The sequence below is a fragment of the Helicoverpa armigera genome, chromosome 6 (genome assembly GCF_030705265.1).
Source record: "Helicoverpa armigera isolate CAAS_96S chromosome 6, ASM3070526v1, whole genome shotgun sequence".
Classification (NCBI taxonomy): Eukaryota; Metazoa; Arthropoda; class Insecta; order Lepidoptera; family Noctuidae; genus Helicoverpa; species Helicoverpa armigera.
In genome coordinates this window covers 13,046,353-13,066,502 of record NC_087125.1, presented here as the reverse complement: position 1 = coordinate 13,066,502, position 20,150 = coordinate 13,046,353, and the positions used below count along the sequence as shown (strand labels likewise).

Here is a 20,150-nt window from a genome sequence, read left to right as displayed (position 1 = left end):
TAGAATCAGTTATCAATAGACAAAGATAGAAAATCTGATTAATTTACTTTTTATTTTCTTACGTTGGTAGTACTGAGTGTAATATTGCCATTTTAAAATTGGTTTTCCTTCATTATATAACGATTAATTAAAATAAACGATTAAAAAATGTTAACTACGTCAATTTATTCCTATGGTTAAATATTATTTTTTTTCTAATGAGTGTCCCAAAACATTTGCATTATTCGTTAAATAAGAGACATTCTTCCAATTAAGGTTTTCCTAAATGACAACATTGTCTTGTCGCCGCTGCAGACAGCCGCCATATTTTATTATGAGAGCGCCATTTTGAGAAATTCTTCAGGTGACGCCGACGCGACGCTTCGCAACTATTGTGAATTTCGAAAATTACAAGGCGCATTAATAATCTGTTTCAAATAAAATGGGCAAGAAAGATAAAAAAGGCGATACCACCGACGGATCCAGTGAGGAGGAGTATGTTGTCGAGAAAGTTCTCGACAAGCGTACAGTAAAAGGAAAGGTAAGATTTTCAGCATTTTTCCTTAATTTAATTGGGAGATTATGTACTGTTAACTACTGTTCAGTTGTTAATTCCTCACGTAGTTGCATCTATACTTTCCTTACAAGAAAAGAAGATGGGTCTGTTACGGTAAATATTGTGTTATAACATGAAAACGAAGGCTAAGCGGTAACCTCTTGTCCATAAACAATATTTTTCTGAACATTTTTGAACTGCTGAAGTTCTGGACCATTATTTCGTGTATTCTTTAGATAATAATAGAAGGCTGTGTTATTGATTCGAAGGTGTTCATCTCATCTATAATCCTGATCATGTGTCAAGTCTGAAAGAAATTGACAACATTCCAGCCCTCGCATGATACGTTACTCTCTGAAATTATACAGTTTACCTGATCCTGGTAGTCTGGCTATCCTGGTCTGATGATGAATATTAATATCTTAGGTCAGAAGTATGTGTAGCCCTGTCATACTAGGTTTCCAGTTCAGTTGAGTATTTTGGCTTTCTTTCGGAATTATTGTTTTTCCGTTGATTCCCATCCTGATATTGAAAACTGAAAGTTGGATGTTTAAATGTCTCTTATCTTCTGAGAAATTACATGCAAAAGCACATAATCCTACACTCATAAGTGCGTTCAAGCAATCAAGCATCATGGAGTTTATAGTGCACAAGGGTGTACATAGAAAAAGTATTCTGACCCTCTGTAATCGAGATATTGTGCAGGTATCCCTCAGTAACACTAAATGGTTTTTCTTTTTCTGGATAGGCTCTAATATTTTATTGTCATTATAGGTGCAATATCTATTAAAATGGAAAGGTTACAAGGAAGAAGAGAGTACCTGGGAGCCTGTCGAGAATCTAGACTGTGAAGAGCTCATCAAGACCTTTGAAGACAATAGGAAGGAGAAAGAGGTATACATCTTCATATATTTGCAAATGCGTTTAGAAGATAGCCTCTGCAACTTAGTCTGCCATTTACATATTTTCATTTCATTCAGGCTAAGAGCAAGAAGCCAGAAGACCGTGGCAAGAAGCGAGTCCGCGAATCAAGTGAGGAGACGAACTCTGGCCGTAAGGGGCGTGGCACAAGCGTCTCCTCTGCCGATGATCATAAGGAATCCAAAAGGGAACGCAAGGAGGACAAGGCTAAGTCCGGCTTTGATAAGGGACTGAAGGCCGAGAAAATTATTGGTGAGATATTTTATGGTGTCATAGTTAACTACAGGACTTGTTAAATTACTTGTTTATTCTGGAATTGTCAAAAAACTACAGTGTGTGGAGAGACACCTTAGATGGCAAATTTCGCAGTAGCAATGATATTTGACAAGAACTGCAATACATGTAGGAAATAGTTGCAATTGCAATAATCATAGTCTTCAGTCTAGACTTTAGTCTGCTGAAGACTGACAGACTGAAGATTGTGTTGTTGTGGTCAAACTATTCTTTTATAGAAGGAAAGAACAAAAATGACAAAATTGCTATTTGTGTATTCAGGTGCATCAGATGCGACTGGCGAGCTGATGTTCCTTATCAAATGGGCTGACTCTGATGAGGCTGAACTAGTGCCTGCTAAAGTTGCTAATGTCAAATGCCCACAGCAGGTATGATATACTTTATTATTTATTTTGTATGCTTAGGTTAACTTAAATTCTATTTTTATTAGTAGGAAGAATGCAATGTATGTATATGTTCTTGCCAAACTGAGTCCCAAACATGTGCAAACTTGTGCTTGGTAATGAATTGAGATCCACCATTAAGTTTGGTTGGTTGGACAATTGTAGGTTTTTTTTTGTGGGAAATCATCTGAGGGTTACCACTTACCACACTGCACCCACATCGGGTGGGAATGACAGACTTTTACCGGCTAAACCCACATGTTTCTCCTTGAGTCCGTTGTGTACCAGGGATGCTTTATCTATTACGAACTATATGTTTAAGACATGTTGTGACTTCCAGGTGATAGCATTCTACGAGGAGAGGCTAACATGGCACACGCCGGCGGAGTCGGAATGATACAGGAGCGCGTGTGGCATGCCCAGCATCCGCTACGGCGGGGACTACTTCTATGTCCGCGCTATGGAGATCTACGAGCGACAACGCCACATTTGAACCCGTCACAGACAGTGTTGCTAGGACAGGACCTTCTAAATAGTGTTGCCATACTTCGCAATTTCTAATTTGGTAGCTTTGTCGATGAGATGTGATTTTTACGTGGGATCTTCTCGGGCCGAGAACGTATTTGATGTATTCCTCTATGAATGTCTAGTTACTAAGTCCAGTCATTACATGGTTCCACTGACCAGTGGTCGCCATTTTGGCTTCATCTTATCATGTACTTTTACATCAATTGCTGTCATGATTTTTCCATATGATAATATGTCAAATGTTTATTATTTTCAAGAGACAATCTTGTCCATAATTTGCATATTAAGGTAAATGTTTTAACTGGTGGCAGGAAAAACAAAATGATGTTTTGATGTTCTAGCTAAGTCAAAAGAGTGATCTTGAAGGTCTCCGAGTTAAAGCATTCACTTTGATTTGGTTTTATCTAGTAACGCATCAAATACTCTAGAGGGTAGATCTTTCATATAAATACTGTGCAGTGTCCATGAAACAGATAAAATGTCTGTAAAATTAGGCTTAGTAATGTTTTGGAATTACAAAGCTTGACACGCCAGGAAAAAGATCTTTTTTATATAATTGTCTAGGTTTTATCTTTAGGACTTTGTTATTGAATATTGATTTTTATGTGATATAACTTTTCCACGGGCAAATGAACTATACCTATTAGGATAGAAAACTAATGGGAGTAAGCATGTTATTGAGAGTATCAGAAAATGTTAGAAATATAGCCTAAAGCAGTCTTAATTTGTGAGCACTTGTGGAAATCAATAAATCACAAAATGACGTTGATTTCTCGGTGCGATTACTACTTATCACAATCAGTCTGGTTAATTCAGTCTGGGTATTATAATTACTGTTTTATATTATGAACTTTAATAAGTGAAGATTGTTTCAAGTGATTGATAGCATTTCACTTGAAATAATCTTCGGATGGGAGGTAGGTGAGATAATACGGAGTAATGATTAGTCACCGATGAGGCAATGTGATTTTGTTACATAATTTGTATGTACTTGAATGAAAATTCTCAACTGTATCTTGTCGGTTTAAAAGTGTATGACAGCGCTTTCACACTAGCAGTTTAGCCGCGCGGTTTGTACGGTCGACAATGATACAATTATCGGTTCAAAACATGACGCCTGGAACCGCGACAGATTTTCGGAATGTATCAGAGCAGAACCTATATGCGCGTAGCAGAGCCGAACCTATATGCGCGTCAAAATCGCTAGTGTGAAAGCGCTCTAATGCACACACGTTGCGATATTGTAGCGTCACTTGGACTTAATCTTTACATATAATATAATTATTATTGAATATAAATAAATAAGAGTTAAAGTATATACTCGTTTTATTTAAATTGATTCATAAATATAGGAATCATAGTCTTCTGAACAAAAATGATTGGAAAACGATTGAAATTAAAATTGTTCCTTATCCTTTTCACATTTACTATTCTGGTTACTGTCAGTCCAATTTGATAATGACAATCGTTTTCCATATCACAGAGATACATCAATAGAAATTACACTTATCAACTAAAATATTTTAGTTTTCTATATTTGGAATCGATACATACACGTAAATCACACAGCTATGTAGTAATAGAAATGATTTTAAAATACTGAAGAAATTTGCGAATAAGCTCTTGCACCTTCTTATAAATTTCACAATATCATTGAACATTTCTAGTCGGCAAAAAAGTGAAGATTGGCCTCAGGCACCCGCGTCGTTACTCGGAACTTATCAAACTTTGGACCCGTGCTTCGTTACAGTACTCGACAGGGACCTAGCCATTTTTGAAAGATATGGCTTCATATAGTATTTATCGATATTTTTTTGCGAATCTTACAATGAGCTGAGAATAAATCAATTAAAATTCGACCTTGTTTTCGAACTTCAAGTCATACCTGATACCCGATTGCAGTAACATAGCATCTACTGCAGATAGGCATGTCGTTACTTTCACAATAATCATTCATGTACCAAAAACTACATGGTCCAGTCATCCATTCGTGTTGCACATCATCAATGTCCCAAATATGTAGTAGTATAATAAAAAAAATACTATTCGTAAATCTTGCAAGAAAACTTGTGCCAAACTACGCTTAAAAAATCTTAAACTATTTAAATCTCAGTGTAACTTATAATATTAAAACGGTATATAATATTGCACTTTATTGCAAATATAAATACGTTTACATACCACTAACAAATATGCATAATACAATGTGGTCATCATTTTCAATTTTAGTTATGACTGCTAAAATGTGATAAAGACTTCATTATTGAAGTTCCAATCAGTCCTGATGGCTGAGGAATGAGAATGAAAACCACCACAAGAATACTTACAGAAAATATCTTCAAACAATTGTGCTATAGCGATACTTAATAATAGAAATTAGAGTTCATTCTGAGATGACAGCGTCTTAATAGCACATCCTGAAGTTCGTAATTCTTACATATTGTCGAATTTTAATGAGGATTTCTTATAAGTAAAGTTCGCGTTCTTTCCCCATTGCCTCTGATGTAATAATTATAATCATCATTTATTAGTCTCAAATTAGGTTAAATGATAAATGCAGAACAGGCCGCAGCCATCTCAGTTTGACTAGCCATTACAGATCAATAGTAAATAATAATAATTTACAAGAAGTTATATAAAATAAGAGTATTCATTACTAGACAGTTCAACGGTGGTAATGTGCTTCGTTTCGTTCGTTTTGGTCGCTTCAAGCCTGATATTTGTAGTCTTGCTTGCTCAGGCCATTGCTAGAAAAATGTTCAGAGGTTTATTATTATTACCAAACCGCTGCTTAAAAGTAATAGAAACTATTTTTAGAACACATGTGCGTTTTTGTGGTCGGAAGTTAGTTAGTTGTAAGTCGCCATGAGTTTGGTTGACACCGTTATCTGAGTTGTCATTGAACATCCCTGGCAGTCGTTTTGGGTAGTCAGAAGGCAGTAAGTCTGATAACAAGTCTTACAGGGTTGCTTGGGTAACTGAGTTAAGGAGGTCAAATAGGTAGTCGCTTGTGGCACACTGGTACTCAGCTGCATCCAGAAAGACTGGAAGCCAACATAGTTGGGTTAAGGCTAGGCGGAAAGTTACCTGAGCTGCGTGACATGCCCGCGCGTGGCGGTGACGAGCGGCGCGAGGCGCTCGGTGAAGCGCGTGAAGTTACGCTCCAACTCGCGCTGGTACTCGCGCTGGTCGCTGCCGATCAGGTTCTTGTTCTTTCGGAGAGCATCGTGACATCTAACAAAAATAAAAGTGAAAATAGGAAAAAAAAACTTTTAGGCCCACCGCGCACTAGGCAGCCCGGCTGCGGCAGCCAGTTATATCAGGCAATCCAGAAGCCAGAATAGATTGCTCTGTATCGAAAGTCATCTTATTAAAAGTTCGGCCTTAAGAACAATGAACAAATTTCTATGGACGGTGGACTATCAGTGCCACCGATCATTTTGGTGTTGACTGATGTAGTATGGTATAGAACCACACTGTTTTCAAGTTCTATCACCGTGGTGTACTGCGAAAACGAAAATAAAAAGCATTTCTCTTTCGTAACTTGGCATTTAGTATAACACAACTTGGTTACCATGGCCTTAAAAAGCTTCGGACTCCAAAACACATTGTTACAATAAAGATGAAGAGCTGTTCTATAAAAAAAAAATATATATTTATGATTAAGGATTCAAAAATAGGAACTTTAAGTAACTCAATATAGAACGCTATCTCTAGTGTTCAGCTAAAGACTTTTTATTGGAACGCGACCTCAAGCCAATTACTAAAAAGTGTTACCTCAAAAAACTTCATTATTACTTACTTCTTGGAGAAATCTTTGAAGGCGAGCCTCAGTTTGTTGGTGAGTCGCGTGGGAGGCTGCGTGCCTTCCGCCACCGGCGCCAGGAACACCTGACACATAGACATTAGCCATATATACACACGTACCAAACTTATTTGAATTTGCATTGTGAATTCCATGATTTTCGATTCCCGACGTTTCGGATCCTTTACAGCATCTATGGACAGACTAAGGTGTTGGTCGTCTTGATATTATAGTTACAAACAGCTACCCTAAATTTTGTTGATTATTATTGATAATCCAGAATGAATATTTTTAATCCTCCCTATAATAAAATTCCTAGATACCTGTGCGAGTTCGAGCGGTCCCTGGTTGACGGTGGTGCCGATGCATCCCTGCACCACCATCTGCAGCATCTTGGGATCTGCCGGCTCCTGGCTCGTAGCTGCTGCCAGCTCGTTGATCTAGATATTATTAAGATGTAAGTTTCAGAACAGGTTGTATTTTTAAGTTACTATCGCGATTTAACTAATACGTACCTTTTTCTGTATATCTTCGATAGCCACTTCAATGGGTGTCAAAATTATTTGTGTGCGTTGAACCACCTATAAACACAATTTGGCGAATTTTAGCAAAAAATATATCGGTGTAATTTCTCAGTGTTGGTTAATTTATACCTTTCAAAAGTTTTTGAGTTGAATAGACAGGTGAACTGAAATTGTTTTGAGAGGTTGTGAGAGGAGGTGGAAGTTTGTGAATTTGTACCTATTTGTAGGGGTATTCTCCGGTCCTACTGAACCAATAAAAAAAAGTATTTTACCAATTAAAAGGTACGTTATTTGTGTGTGTTATAGGGACATCTGAGGAGTTTGTTCCACCATTTCTTCTTGCCAGTAAAAAGTACACATAGGAAGTGGTGAAGGGCGGGCGTTTTGGGGGCTGTATTTTGTAAATTTGACGTTCAAAAAGTGCTGACTTTCAGCCTACTTTGAATAAATGACATTAGATTTTGGACGCAGCCATAAATAGCTAGTACATAGTGTAGTGACCTGTATCCTAGTCTTGACGTAAGGGAAGTGGTGTGCGGCGGTGAGGATGGTCTTGCGCTTGCACTGCTCCGCGATGTCGCCGTGAGCTCGCCCGCCCACCGTGAACGGCGTCGCGTACATGAAACGCTCTGCAATTGTACAACAATAGACTTTGTGAAAGCGAAAGATAAAATATCTGACGGTTTTAGTAAATTTTTATAAAAAAATCTTCAACTTTTTCTTTTTCTTATTCTAGTACTATAAATCAACAGATAAATAGGTAAAAATCACAGTAAGTCAATCTCCATGACACGATGTCTCGTTATGCAGCGAAATCATCAAGGTATACGTTTAAGAAAGATCTAAAAGTTTTAACTGACAACCACTGAAATAAACACAATATTCTTTATCAATATTCGATTCTTGCAAAGCACTGAAAAGCTGAATCCGGTTAGACTGAAAGCCGACCCCAACATGGTTGGTAAAAAGGCTCGGAGGCTTCTTTATCAATATTATAAAGCTGAAGAAACTGATTGTTTCAGGAGCTACTAGTCCGATTTCTTCCCAAGAGAAACCGCTACTTATGTACAAAAAGTAAAACAAAACTCACTAATATTATAATTCTTCTCGTAGTGCGTGACGCGCTTCCTGAGCTCGTGCGGCTCGAAGTACGGCTCCACGTACGTGATCTGTATGTACGCCTTGTCCGGGTCTAACGTGCTGACATCGACTATGTTCGAGTCTTTGATTATGACCACGTTGTCCGCGCCGAAACGGGCGCCGTAGAAGTTCTAGAAAAATAATAGAGTTGCTCAAGATATAATAATTTCTGTAAATTTTACACATTGCGACATCAACATTCTTTTGTCCCACTGCAGGGCACAGACCTCTTCTCATACAGAGAAGGAAAAAGCGTTAATCACAGCGTTTGCTCAAGGTGAATTCGCGACTTTCAAGTCCACCTGGACTTAAAATCTGAAATAGCCTCAAGTTTTCCTTCCCCATAATAACTCAGACATTGATGTCCAAGGGTAACTTAGCGAGTTCATATTTAACGCTCACACTCATACTTTAAAGTCAGGTGGTTTTTAATACCAGTTAAATATTTTTTTTATTTATCCGAATTTTACGAACATGTTTTTTGTTGGGAAGAAGGAGTGTCTATTTAGCTACTGGCATGTTTGAGCGTTAGGGGGGCCTGTCTCACGTAATTTTGACCTTAAAAAACTGCTGCTATTTCACCCTACTCATATATTTCTTACCTCAAGCCTGCTAAATATCTCGGGCAGCTTGGTGAGTGCATGCTCCTTGTATATGAACTCCTCGTTGTCCAGGTCTCCGAACCTCGCGCCGTAGAAGGAGACGCGGAAGTACGTGCCGAACACGCGCTTGCCGTGGAGTTGCTCGATGCGGGTGAATGCCTCGTTTAGTTTGCTGGAAGGGAAAATTCATTTATTTCCAAAACTATTAATTGCAACTACAATAATATCATTCAATTAATTCGTTTTAATTTTAAACTACGGATCAAAACTAATATGTACACGAAATATTGGCTAGTTTTTACATAAGTTTAAATCGGCAGACCCGATTTTGATATGACTGCAAAGCGAGCAACCTCATACCTCTTGATAACACTGGTCTGACTTTCTTCTTAGTAACCGTAACAATTTCCAACAATATTTTTTAAACATAAATGTTAAATGAAGTGTAGTTTAATATATTTTTATAGAATTGTCTCTACTTTTGGAATGGACAACTTAATTCATTATAATCTAATCAGATGTAAATCTTGTGACTTTCATAAGGCCATAAAGGCGTAAGTGAACCAGATTATTTGACTTTAGAAGTGACATTTAATTTTTTTATATTATGTATTTCTAATTTTAACTTTTCTTTGCAAGGACTGTACTTATTTTTATGTTTTTTTTTTAAATCTTTTCTTTATTTTTAAGTTTCCTTTGCAAGAAATTTACCTAATCTGATTTATGTAATGGACTTTTAAAGTCGTGTACCTTAATCAAACAAAAAAAAAAATGTTTTCGATAACTCAGTTTCTACTTGCCTGTGTATATTAGCGAGTTTCTTATAGTCGCGATGCTCCTCTGCGATGGGTATGAGCACCTTGTACACCTCGTTGACAGTCTCGTACATGCCGGCCGTCATCAGCTCGCTGGCCGCATGCTCGAGTAGAGCCTGAGGAAACAGTATTATGTGATAATGATGATGTTCTCCTAGCCAATTGTCAGCTACGGCGGCTGTTCTCATGTAAGGAGATAAGCCAACTACGCAGGAATTATTATCGTGCACAAGCATTTGTGCAGACACAGGTGCACTCACTATTCCTTCACTCTCATAGCCCGATGGGACGACATTCCGACACGACCGGAGAGAGATCACAAGCAGGACCGACATTTACGTGCTCTCCGATGTACGGGTGTATCGATCACCAACTTCCAGGCTGCGGGCTGTTTTGTGAAAGTTTCTACAAGCCATAAAGCGATTTCAACCCGACTTCGAGACCTCGTGCTCAGCAGCCGCGCTTGTGACCACTAGACCAACGAGGCAGCAAATCTTTAACTATTGACCATTCGACAGGGAAGATATGACGCAAAACTTCAATACTTTTGCCATAACCTCGAAGTTTTAACCGAGATCCTGTTGCAAGCATACCTGCATCCAGCGTCTTCCGGCGACCTTTATAAGGTTGTCTGTCCATCTTGATGGTGGATGACCTACGCTGCGCTTCCTAGTCCTTCAAGTACATAAGACCATATTCTTCTTCAAGATCCTGTGTCAAGTATACCTGCAGCTCCAGGTGCGTGAGGTGATGATGCAGGGCATCAGCACAGCTCTCGTCGAGCGCGTTGTGCGTGACGCGCTGCAGCAGGGCGGCTCCGCGGCCGCCCGCACACATCTGCTCCGCCACCAGGGCTGCGCCGTGGATCAGGCACATGCCGGCTTCTGTGTGGTTCGAACGCTGGGGAAAGAGTAGGAAAATGGTCTTTAAATACTCAAAGTTCAAGCCAAAATGAGTGGTAGTTAGCAAACTGCCAGTGCCCCAAATAGCAACCCTCACAAATGTTGCATCCATTCAACTACCAGTAACTATACTCCATTAAACATAAAGACAGTCGCTCCTTGTAAAATACTGGTACTCAGACTGAAAGTCGACCCCAAAATAGTTGGGAGAAGGCTCGAGAGATGATGACCATAAAGGTAGTATATAGGAAGAGTACATATACGGATAACATAAGAATGAATGTACATAGAGGTAGTAAGTACATAATAAAGGGGCGTGTAGTGACCTACAAAAGACACAAGGATCGCACGTCCGCACGCCGTCATAGCGCGCAGCGCACGGCGCGCGTGCACTACGTCATCGCCGTATGCACGCACCGCCGTACACAGCTCCAGGGGCCGGGGCCTACACTGGCGGTATCATCGAGGTGCGAAGACATCCCTGCGCCGAAGACTGACATCGTATACTGACTGCAGTCGAGAGGTGCGTCGCGCTATATTTACGCGTCGCGCCGCGGCATTTCCGCTCATCTTTCCTTACTCCGTGGTGCATATTCCTTAAAAATACATACCTCCATATGCTTCTGCGCCATATTGTTCAACCAGGTGAGCCTGAGGTCGGGCGAGTGCTGGTAGCCGCGCGCGATGCGGTGCATCAGGTCCAGCAGCATCTCCGGGTCTTCCTGGAACTCCTTCATCTTCACCGTGTCCGAGAGGATCATGTGCAAGTTGAACACTAGGTCTTTCACCTGCAAATTAAACAAATACAAACATTTGAATTGATAACTTCCTCTTTTTTTGGAAAGTCTGTTAAAAATTGTATTATATCTGAAATAGAGTAGCTCAGTAACTAAGGAAGGGGAACTAAGTCTAAGTAACAGCGGCACGGGTCGACTGGCGGGTCTGTTCGAGGACGGATGACCTGCATTTATAGAATTTAAATAAGAAACCCAGTGAAAATTTGCAACATCCTGTAGGCCAAAAATATGATAAAGGGTTAAATCAAGTCATGATTGAATCAGAAAAAAAAAACATAGCTACTATATATGTCAGTTGTGGAAGCCGACCCTAACAAAGCTAGGAACAGTACACGAAATATTCTCACCTGTTCCGGGAACGTAGTGTCAGCGAGATCAGCATCATGTTCGGCGTACATCAGTATAGTTTTGAGTGCCCTCCGCAGAGAGTCTTCGCTGAAGGTGGTGGAAGTTCCCACTAGGGAGGATAGTGACATCGTCACCTGCATCTTGACGCGGCTGAAATTCTGAGGGTGTGGGGAAGTTGGCGAAATTAAAAGTGAACAGAGATGAATATTATGAAATCGAGGTTATAAAGTGTACGCGTAGTGGAATATATTGAGTTTATCGAGCATTTTTATATGTGATCCTTAAGATAAATTTTAGCAACAATAATGTTCATTTTCTAATTCTTTTTTTATATTTTCTGTGAGTGTATACCTGAAATAAATGTTTTTTTATTTATTTTTTTCTTATCTGCCAACCTGTCATGATTTGAGGAATAAAAATGTTGTACAAAGCAAGAATGTTTAACATATCAATAAGCAGACCGAGTTTTCAATTGAGTTTTCAAATCAAAAAGTTACATCAAAATCAACTTTGCGTTCCAGCGCCTTTTTCAAACTATACCGCAGCTGCAGTAAGGTTTTTTCCTAAAGTGTATCTCTGCTTACGCTTAAATTTCGACGTAGTAAAAATTTCATCAAAATTAACTTTGTGTTCCAGCGCCAATTTTTTCAAACAATACTGCAGCTGTAGTAAGCTTTTTTCCTAAATTTTATCTCCGATTACTCAGAAAATTTTCATACATATAGACACGTCAAATAACTCACGTTCCCCAGCTGGTAGTGCTGGCGCATGAGCGCGTAGAGCGTGGCGGCGGCGTGCGCGCGCGTGCTGCCCGCCAGCGCCGCGCAGTGCCGCAGCAGCACGCGGCACGTGCCCGACTCCTCGCCGCAGCACGACCAGCCCAGCTAAGGGGAGAAGGTACCGGTTATAGTAAATCAGGCTATATAGTGAGCTTAATTATTTCTATCAAGCAAGATTTTTGTAAATTTAAAGTATACATAAAAATAGATATTCTTGGACAAAATCATTCCTTTTCTATCAAAAGTCAACAATGAAAGGACTTCACAGCATCAAAACATTTAGAACTGCATTAAACATTTGACAGTATGCATCATATATCTTCTTAAGGAAAGTTAAAGATTTTATTGATCATAGAAACACCACCACCACCAAAGCCATCGTGTACCTAGAATAAATTCAAAGTTTCGAAATTCTCCCAAACGTTATTTTGTCAGGAATCCCACAAGGGATAATCATAGGTATACTGCTGTTTCTATCCTACTGTATAATAGCCTACTTTGTTACGAAAATTTGAAATTATTACACTAAACTGAATAAGAATTTAAATAATAACTCTTAGCATATCAACACAGAACTCCAGCACATTAGTAAGAATTCAGAATGCTCCAGTAACAACGACATACCTTGACGATAAGCGAGCGTACAGTAGCGAACATGTGCTGCAAGACGACAACACTTTGGTTGCGTTGCAGTGCATGCAGTAAGACTTGCAGTGCAGCACTGCACACGCTTTGACCGCATTCCAGGTTGCTGCTTGACTGTGGACAGAAAATTTATTATAAGAAATCAGTGTGTAGTGTGTGTAAATTAAAATGAATTATATATTTCTTCATGCATCTTCTCATGATGTTGGGTAAACATTTTTGATGTAAAACATTGGGATTTCAAGCCACATATTTGAATTATTAAACCACGCTCTTCTTTGTCTATTCAGTGTTTTCTTTACGGCAACCTTTTCCTAAAACTATTGTCATTCAAAAATAATACAATAAGACGTATATTTGTACATAAGCTTTTAGGTATATTTTTCTTTTAAATAAGTTCCACCTTATTAAGATGCAGGCATATATCGAATTACCAATATAAATAGAACTTATGTATGTGTATATGTGTTATGGTGTATGTTTATAACGTACCTGCACAATAGTCTCCAGTGCATGCAGCAGCGTCAAGGCGACTTCAGCCGCCAGCGCCGCGGAGAGATGCGGCTGCGGCTGCGGCGGGGCTCCGCTGTCGGCTCGGGCTCCGCCGCGCCACAGCTCCTTGCGCCAGCGCTCGCGCTTGCACGCACCTACACTCGACCCACCACCTATCTTACACATTGTTTCAGAAGCTCCGAATAGACATGTTTTTCTCCCATCACAGTTATAATAATCGATTGTTAAATGAAGCCAGTTGTTATGAGTTGGTATTATAATTGCATATAAATCGATTGAAAGTGTTAGTTGATGTTGATGATGATATCCTCCTAGCCGATTATCGGTTATGGCGGCTGTTCTCATGTAAGGAGATTAGCCAACTTAGCAGAACATATTATAGTGCACAAGCATTTGCGCAGAAAGTGTTAGCAATTTAATAGCAATAGCTAGTTATCATGGCTTGCATAAGTAACAATTTTAAGTTATTGCTTTAATCAAAATACTATAATTTATCAAAGAATTTTTCAATCATAAAAATATTCGTTTACAGCGTGGCTGATGAATCTTGTCATTAAATTTTTTTAAATAATGAAATTGTCTACTGCCTACTGTTTTCAAAATTCAAAACAAATTCAAAATCACCCAGTAAACATCAGACCCCTACTTTATACATAAAGATAAATATTCTCCAGTAAACAAGTAGCAGTAGAACTCACCCTTCCTCCTCATGATGAAGTCGTTCCTGGCGGAGCCCTGACCGAGGATGACGTCCTCCAGCTTGGACTTGATGTCCGTCGTCTTGCGCACGTTCTGCTGAGCGCACTTCATTATCTCTTTACGACCCTGCGGGAAGAAGGTACATGTTCAGGTATTGCTGATTTACTATAACCTTTAATAGGGCGATTGTACGCGGTAAGAAAATACGCCGGACCTACGCAAGAATTCGTTTCGTAACTAGAAAATTATTAGGTACACTGCTCGCAGCGGTCCACGAACGTACCTATACATGCGCCCTTAGGCCGCTGCCCCACTGGCGTCTCAAGAGCGTTGGCGTTGATGAAATTGACGGATGAAATTGACGACGCGATCATGGGAAGTAAAGCGCTGGTGGGATAGCGGCCTTAGTCTACAATTACACTGTAGGAATAACTAAGAAACAAACACATGGGTCGAAAGATCACAAATTAAGCTATGCTTGGCTCGATCAGCCCGTGTATGGGACCATTTATGTTCCGACTTCCTTCTTTTGAACTTAGCGTGGTTGGTTCATTTGGGTATTTCGGGTTATCCATCAGCTGGCACACTAGTGCAGCTGTACCTTGTACTCCTGGCACTTGAAGCACAGCTCGATGAGGGCCAGCAGGTCGTGCAGGCGGCGCGGGGACAGCTCCGCCACGCAGGCCGCCAGGGCTCCACCTCAGCACCAGGCACACTAGTGCAGCTGTACCTTGTACTCCTGGCACTTGAAGCACAGCTCGATGAGGGCCAGCAGGTCGTGCAGGCGGCGCGGGGACAGCTCCGCCACGCAGGCCGCCAGGGCTCCGCGCTCGGCCCACTTCAGCACCCACACCAGGCACATCAGCAGGTTGCGGCTCGTCTCGCTGTTGAACGGGGGTCGGCCGTTCTGGAGATGAGCGAATAAAACGGTAAATAAAGTTCAGGTGTACTGGTGCGAACCCAGAAATAGGTACGGGAATAACGAGTGAATATTGCGCGGAGATTGTAATCACAAAATGCGAAAACGTCAACGCTGCTGGGTGCCAAAGCGGACGCATACATAAATGTATGTGGAGTATAGAGCCGCGCATCCCGTAGCGAACGCGGTGGCGAGTGGAGCGGGACTTTATAATGGCGGCTCCAGACTGTTGCTGAGAATCCTTGTGAATAAGCGTGATCGAGAATGTCGTTGGTTATCGCGGGTGTTCTCTTGTATTCACATCTGTTTCCCGATCACTGTCGTTATTTTGTCCATGAATTCTCGGCGCTATTCTCGGCAACAGTATGGAGACTTAAATAGATTACATACCTGTTTGAAATCTCCTTCCGGCGACGACGCGGTGTAAAGATTCCCGAACTGTCCAATCTCACTATCCAATTGCAGTATTTCTAAAAAAAACAAAACAATGCTTTATTTACTTTTGAAAACATACAAGTTGCATCGACTTATACTACATTTTTACTTGGTTATTTTTGTTTTGATGGATGATTTATCATTACTCCATTTTTCGGAAGGAACGTTAAATTGGAGGTCCCAGCCGGTTATCATTTAAATACCTCGGGCAGTCAAAAGTACCGGTAACTGATCACGAATTAGGTTTAGGATGTCAGTAATAGTATTTACTCATTTTAATCAACAGAAAAAAGTCGTGGTGGCCTAGTAAAAGACCAATCTCTCAAGTATGAGGGCGCGGGTTCGATCCCAGGTCAGGCAAGTACCAATGCAACTTTTCTAAGTTTGTATGTACTTTATAAGTATATCTTAGACACCAATGACTGTGTTTCGGATGGCACGTTAAACTGTAGGTCCCGGCTGTCATTGAACATCCTTGGCAGTCATTACGGGTAGTCAGTAGCCAGTAAGTCTGACACCAGTCTAACCAAGGGGTATCGGGTTGCCTGGGTAACTGGGTTGAGGAGGTCAGATAGGCAGTCGCTTCTTGTAAAGCACTGGTACTCAGCTGAATCCGGTTAGATTGGAAGCCGACCCCAACATGATTGGGAAAAGGCTCGGAAGACGGAGGATGGAATCAGCAGAACACCTATCACAAATGTTAGTTTTACCCTTGCTAGTAGTGAAGCCTCTATAGAGCTGCGCCTGCGCGTCCATGACGATGCCCAGCAGAGGCAGGTACAGCGCCGCCACCCGCGCCTTCAGCTCCGGCGCCGACAGCCGCGGGTCCGCGTCGTGAGCAGTCAGGAGACACAGGACTGGACTCCTGGGCAACAAGTGATGCTCTCACCCTTGCTAGTAGTGAAGCCTCTATAGAGCTGCGCCTGCGCGTCCATGACGATGCCCAGCAGAGGCAGGTACAGCGCCGCCACCCGCGCCTTCAGCTCCGGCGCCGACAGCCGCGGGTCCGCGTCGTGAGCAGTCAGGAGACACAGGACTGGACTCCTGGGCAACAAGTGATGCTCTCACCCTTGCTAGTAGTGAAGCCTCTATAGAGCTGCGCCTGCGCGTCCATGACGATGCCCAGCAGAGGCAGGTACAGCGCCGCCACCCGCGCCTTCAGCTCCGGCGCCGACAGCCGCGGGTCCGCGTCGTGAGCAGTCAGGAGACACAGGACTGGACTCCTGGGCAACAAGTGATGCTCTCACCCTTGCTAGTAGTGAAGCCTCTATAGAGCTGCGCCTGCGCGTCCATGACGATGCCCAGCAGAGGCAGGTACAGCGCCGCCACCCGCGCCTTCAGCTCCGGCGCCGACAGCCGCGGGTCCGCGTCGTGAGCAGTCAGGAGACACAGGACTGGACTCCTGGGCAACAAGTGATGCTCTCACCCTTGCTAGTAGTGAAGCCTCTATAGAGCTGCGCCTGCGCGTCCATGACGATGCCCAGCAGAGGCAGGTACAGCGCCGCCACCCGCGCCTTCAGCTCCGGCGCCGACAGCCGCGGGTCCGCGTCGTGAGCAGTCAGGAGACACAGGACTGGACTCCTGGGCAACAAGTGATGCTCTCACCCTTGCTAGTAGTGAAGCCTCTATAGAGCTGCGCCTGCGCGTCCATGACGATGCCCAGCAGAGGCAGGTACAGCGCCGCCACCCGCGCCTTCAGCTCCGGCGCCGACAGCCGCGGGTCCGCGTCGTGAGCAGTCAGGAGACACAGGACTGGACTCCTGGGCAACAAGTGATGCTCTCACCCTTGCTAGTAGTGAAGCCTCTATAGAGCTGCGCCTGCGCGTCCATGACGATGCCCAGCAGAGGCAGGTACAGCGCCGCCACCCGCGCCTTCAGCTCCGGCGCCGACAGCCGCGGGTCCGCGTCGTGAGCAGTCAGGAGACACAGGACTGGACTCCTGGGCAACAAGTGATGCTCTCACCCTTGCTAGTAGTGAAGCCTCTATAGAGCTGCGCCTGCGCGTCCATGACGATGCCCAGCAGAGGCAGGTACAGCGCCGCCACCCGCGCCTTCAGCTCCGGCGCCGACAGCCGCGGGTCCGCGTCGTGAGCAGTCAGGAGACACAGGACTGGACTCCTGGGCAACAAGTGATGCTCTCACCCTTGCTAGTAGTGAAGCCTCTATAGAGCTGCGCCTGCGCGTCCATGACGATGCCCAGCAGAGGCAGGTACAGCGCCGCCACCCGCGCCTTCAGCTCCGGCGCCGACAGCCGCGGGTCCGCGTCGTGAGCAGTCAGGAGACACAGGACTGGACTCCTGGGCAACAAGTGATGCTCTCACCCTTGCTAGTAGTGAAGCCTCTATAGAGCTGCGCCTGCGCGTCCATGACGATGCCCAGCAGAGGCAGGTACAGCGCCGCCACCCGCGCCTTCAGCTCCGGCGCCGACAGCCGCGGGTCCGCGTCGTGAGCAGTCAGGAGACACAGGACTGGACTCCTGGGCAACAAGTGATGCTCTCACCCTTGCTAGTAGTGAAGCCTCTATAGAGCTGCGCCTGCGCGTCCATGACGATGCCCAGCAGAGGCAGGTACAGCGCCGCCACCCGCGCCTTCAGCTCCGGCGCCGACAGCCGCGGGTCCGCGTCGTGAGCGGTCAGCAGGGACAGGACGCCGTTCACGGCTGCACATTGGAGCACTGGACTCCTGAAGAGTTAAAGAGGGACACGTAAGATTGCTAAAAAAATGGAAAGGTAACCTTAAAAAACGGTATGTAACATATTTTTTGCACATATATAACCTACACAGTACATAATGTAATAGTATAAAATATTATATTTTTTTATGTATTAATATTTAATGTAAATTTTATCAAATCATTTTATTTATATTTACGATGAGATTTAAAATTTTAACATACACAAACATTTGATAATTTTTTGAACATTTTGTCGAAAGTAATTAGTGATTTTTGTCAGTTTTAAAATACATTAACGATATAATTCAAATAACAATACATACTGCAAATCCAAAGCATTAGTGAGCTCAGTCAACAGCAACCCAGCCAGATAATGTCTTGACCTAAACTCATGATGCAAGGCATGTCTCGGCGGGGCGGAGGACTGCGAGCCCAGCGAGGCCCACGACGCGGCCGGGGACACGCCGCCCGGGGACCCGCCCGATGACGGCAGGTTGAGGGGCACGTAGTGCTCGTGGGAGCAGATGATGCGGAGGAACGCTAGCTGTGAGGAGAAGTTAGAGGTAAGTTTAGCCGCTTGTATACTGAAGAATAGAAACTGTTACATGTAGGTATATACGTGTATGTATACAATTATGTCGGATCCAATTGGTTGATTGGTTTTATACTATGTGTTCTTACAAAATTATTAAAATGCAGGTAAAACTTATAAAACACGTAAAAAATCTTTTACTGTTGGAAAGCTAGTCTATCCCCAAATAATATAAACAATATTTTATCTGGGAATTTAAAGAAGTTACCCCTGGATGCTGGTGAAACCAGGAGAAACAGCCCTCAAGCGAAGAAATCTGGACTAGGTAAAGTCTAAAATTACCAACTTACACTGGTGATTAACGCTCAATCCTTCTCTGTGTGAGACGTTGCCTGTGTACAGCATCATCCTCCGAGCCTTTTTCCCAATCATGTCGGGGTCGGCTTCCAGTCTAACCTAATTCAGCTGAGTACCAGTGCTTTACAAGAAGCGACTGCCTATCTGACCTCCTCAACCCAGTTACCCGGGCAACCCGATACCCCTTGGTTAGACTGGTGTCAGACTTACTGGCTTCTGACTACCCGTAACGACTGCCAAGGATATTCAATGACAGCCTGCCTGTGCATTGCCTGTGTACAGCAGTGGAACGATAAAAAAGCTGATGATAATGACATGTGCTTTTAGTAGGTGCGGATGCAGGCTGTTGTTCAGGCTCTGGGTTACAGTACCTTATAGTGCACCAGCGGCACAGCATCCGGCAGAGAGGCGATCTTGGCGCACATGTGCTTGTAGTAGGTGCGGATGAGAGTGAACACGTAGCCGCGGTCCATCACGCTCAGCAGCTCGAACAAGAAGAACGCTAGGCTGTTGTTCAGGCTCTGGGTTAGGCGGCTGTCTTTGCCGTATCTGTGGAGAGAAGAAAAATATATATGACCGGATTAAAGGCATAAAAGGACATGACAAGAATGAAAAATGTAGGAAGGGAAGGGAGGTTGGTAAATCACATATAAAATATTTGGTAAAATTTAATGGTGGTATGCAAGAGACTTCCAAACGCAGGTAAGCGCGAAACGGGGCGTTTTTGGGGTGTCTAATGTAATCGAAGTGAAAAAGTGATAATTTAAATGGCCTAATTCCAACAAACAATTCGCTGCGATCTTCAGAGTCGCCATTAAGTTTGGCCATCTTACAATGTTCAAAATTTCGAGATCTTCGGGATTCTTTTGTCCGTCTTTCTCGAATTGCAATGGCTAGCAGAAATTTTCCATTACCAGCCAATTTTTTTCCTAGATGATCTGATAGGAAGGCGTTCACTGGGGGAGTTTAACGTTCAGTAGTGGACGGCAATTGGCTGATATAA

The 20,150-nt window shown here is 42.9% G+C and overlaps 2 protein-coding genes across 2 annotated transcripts in view; one reads left to right on the top strand and one right to left on the bottom strand.

Moving 5' to 3' along the window:
• Positions 1–292: 292 nt before the first annotated feature.
• Positions 293–3,740, top strand: LOC110381193 (chromobox protein homolog 5). Its single transcript, XM_021341433.3, has 5 exons — positions 293–520; positions 1,310–1,429; positions 1,516–1,708; positions 2,012–2,118; positions 2,474–3,740. Exons 1-5 carry the CDS (start codon positions 422–424, stop codon positions 2,528–2,530), a joined length of 576 nt encoding a protein of 191 aa, XP_021197108.1. The 5' UTR covers positions 293–421; the 3' UTR covers positions 2,531–3,740.
• Positions 3,741–3,969: 229 nt separating this feature from the next.
• LOC110379696 (dedicator of cytokinesis protein 7) overlaps positions 3,970–20,150 on the bottom strand; it is a 33,696-nt gene continuing 17,515 nt past the window's right edge. The window contains exons 20-40 of the mRNA XM_064035131.1: positions 19,519–19,696; positions 18,582–18,802; positions 18,085–18,266; positions 15,540–15,619; positions 14,961–15,137; positions 14,230–14,356; positions 13,511–13,665; positions 12,998–13,132; positions 12,338–12,478; positions 11,594–11,752; positions 11,061–11,237; positions 10,274–10,447; positions 9,533–9,663; positions 8,733–8,904; positions 8,081–8,261; positions 7,492–7,619; positions 6,982–7,047; positions 6,790–6,906; positions 6,464–6,552; positions 5,749–5,895; positions 3,970–5,408 (exon numbers count right to left, since the gene is read on the bottom strand). Coding sequence (XP_063891201.1) covers positions 5,369–5,408; positions 5,749–5,895; positions 6,464–6,552; positions 6,790–6,906; positions 6,982–7,047; positions 7,492–7,619; positions 8,081–8,261; positions 8,733–8,904; positions 9,533–9,663; positions 10,274–10,447; positions 11,061–11,237; positions 11,594–11,752; positions 12,338–12,478; positions 12,998–13,132; positions 13,511–13,665; positions 14,230–14,356; positions 14,961–15,137; positions 15,540–15,619; positions 18,085–18,266; positions 18,582–18,802; positions 19,519–19,696 — 2,977 coding nt within the window. The 3' untranslated portion in view covers positions 3,970–5,368. The remainder of the gene's footprint in view (positions 5,409–5,748; positions 5,896–6,463; positions 6,553–6,789; positions 6,907–6,981; positions 7,048–7,491; positions 7,620–8,080; positions 8,262–8,732; positions 8,905–9,532; positions 9,664–10,273; positions 10,448–11,060; positions 11,238–11,593; positions 11,753–12,337; positions 12,479–12,997; positions 13,133–13,510; positions 13,666–14,229; positions 14,357–14,960; positions 15,138–15,539; positions 15,620–18,084; positions 18,267–18,581; positions 18,803–19,518; positions 19,697–20,150) is intronic.

Bases quoted from the DNA above. Each gene is read 5' to 3' on its own strand.
- LOC110381193 (XM_021341433.3), top strand. From the start codon at position 422: ATGGGCAAGAAAGATAAAAAAGGCGATACCACCGACGGATCCAGTGAG. The intron at 521-1,309 runs GTAAGATTTTCA...TTGTCATTATAG, and splicing joins AGCGTACAGTAAAAGGAAAG to GTGCAATATCTATTAAAATG. The intron at 1,709-2,011 runs GTGAGATATTTT...TTGTGTATTCAG, and splicing joins GAAGGCCGAGAAAATTATTG to GTGCATCAGATGCGACTGGC.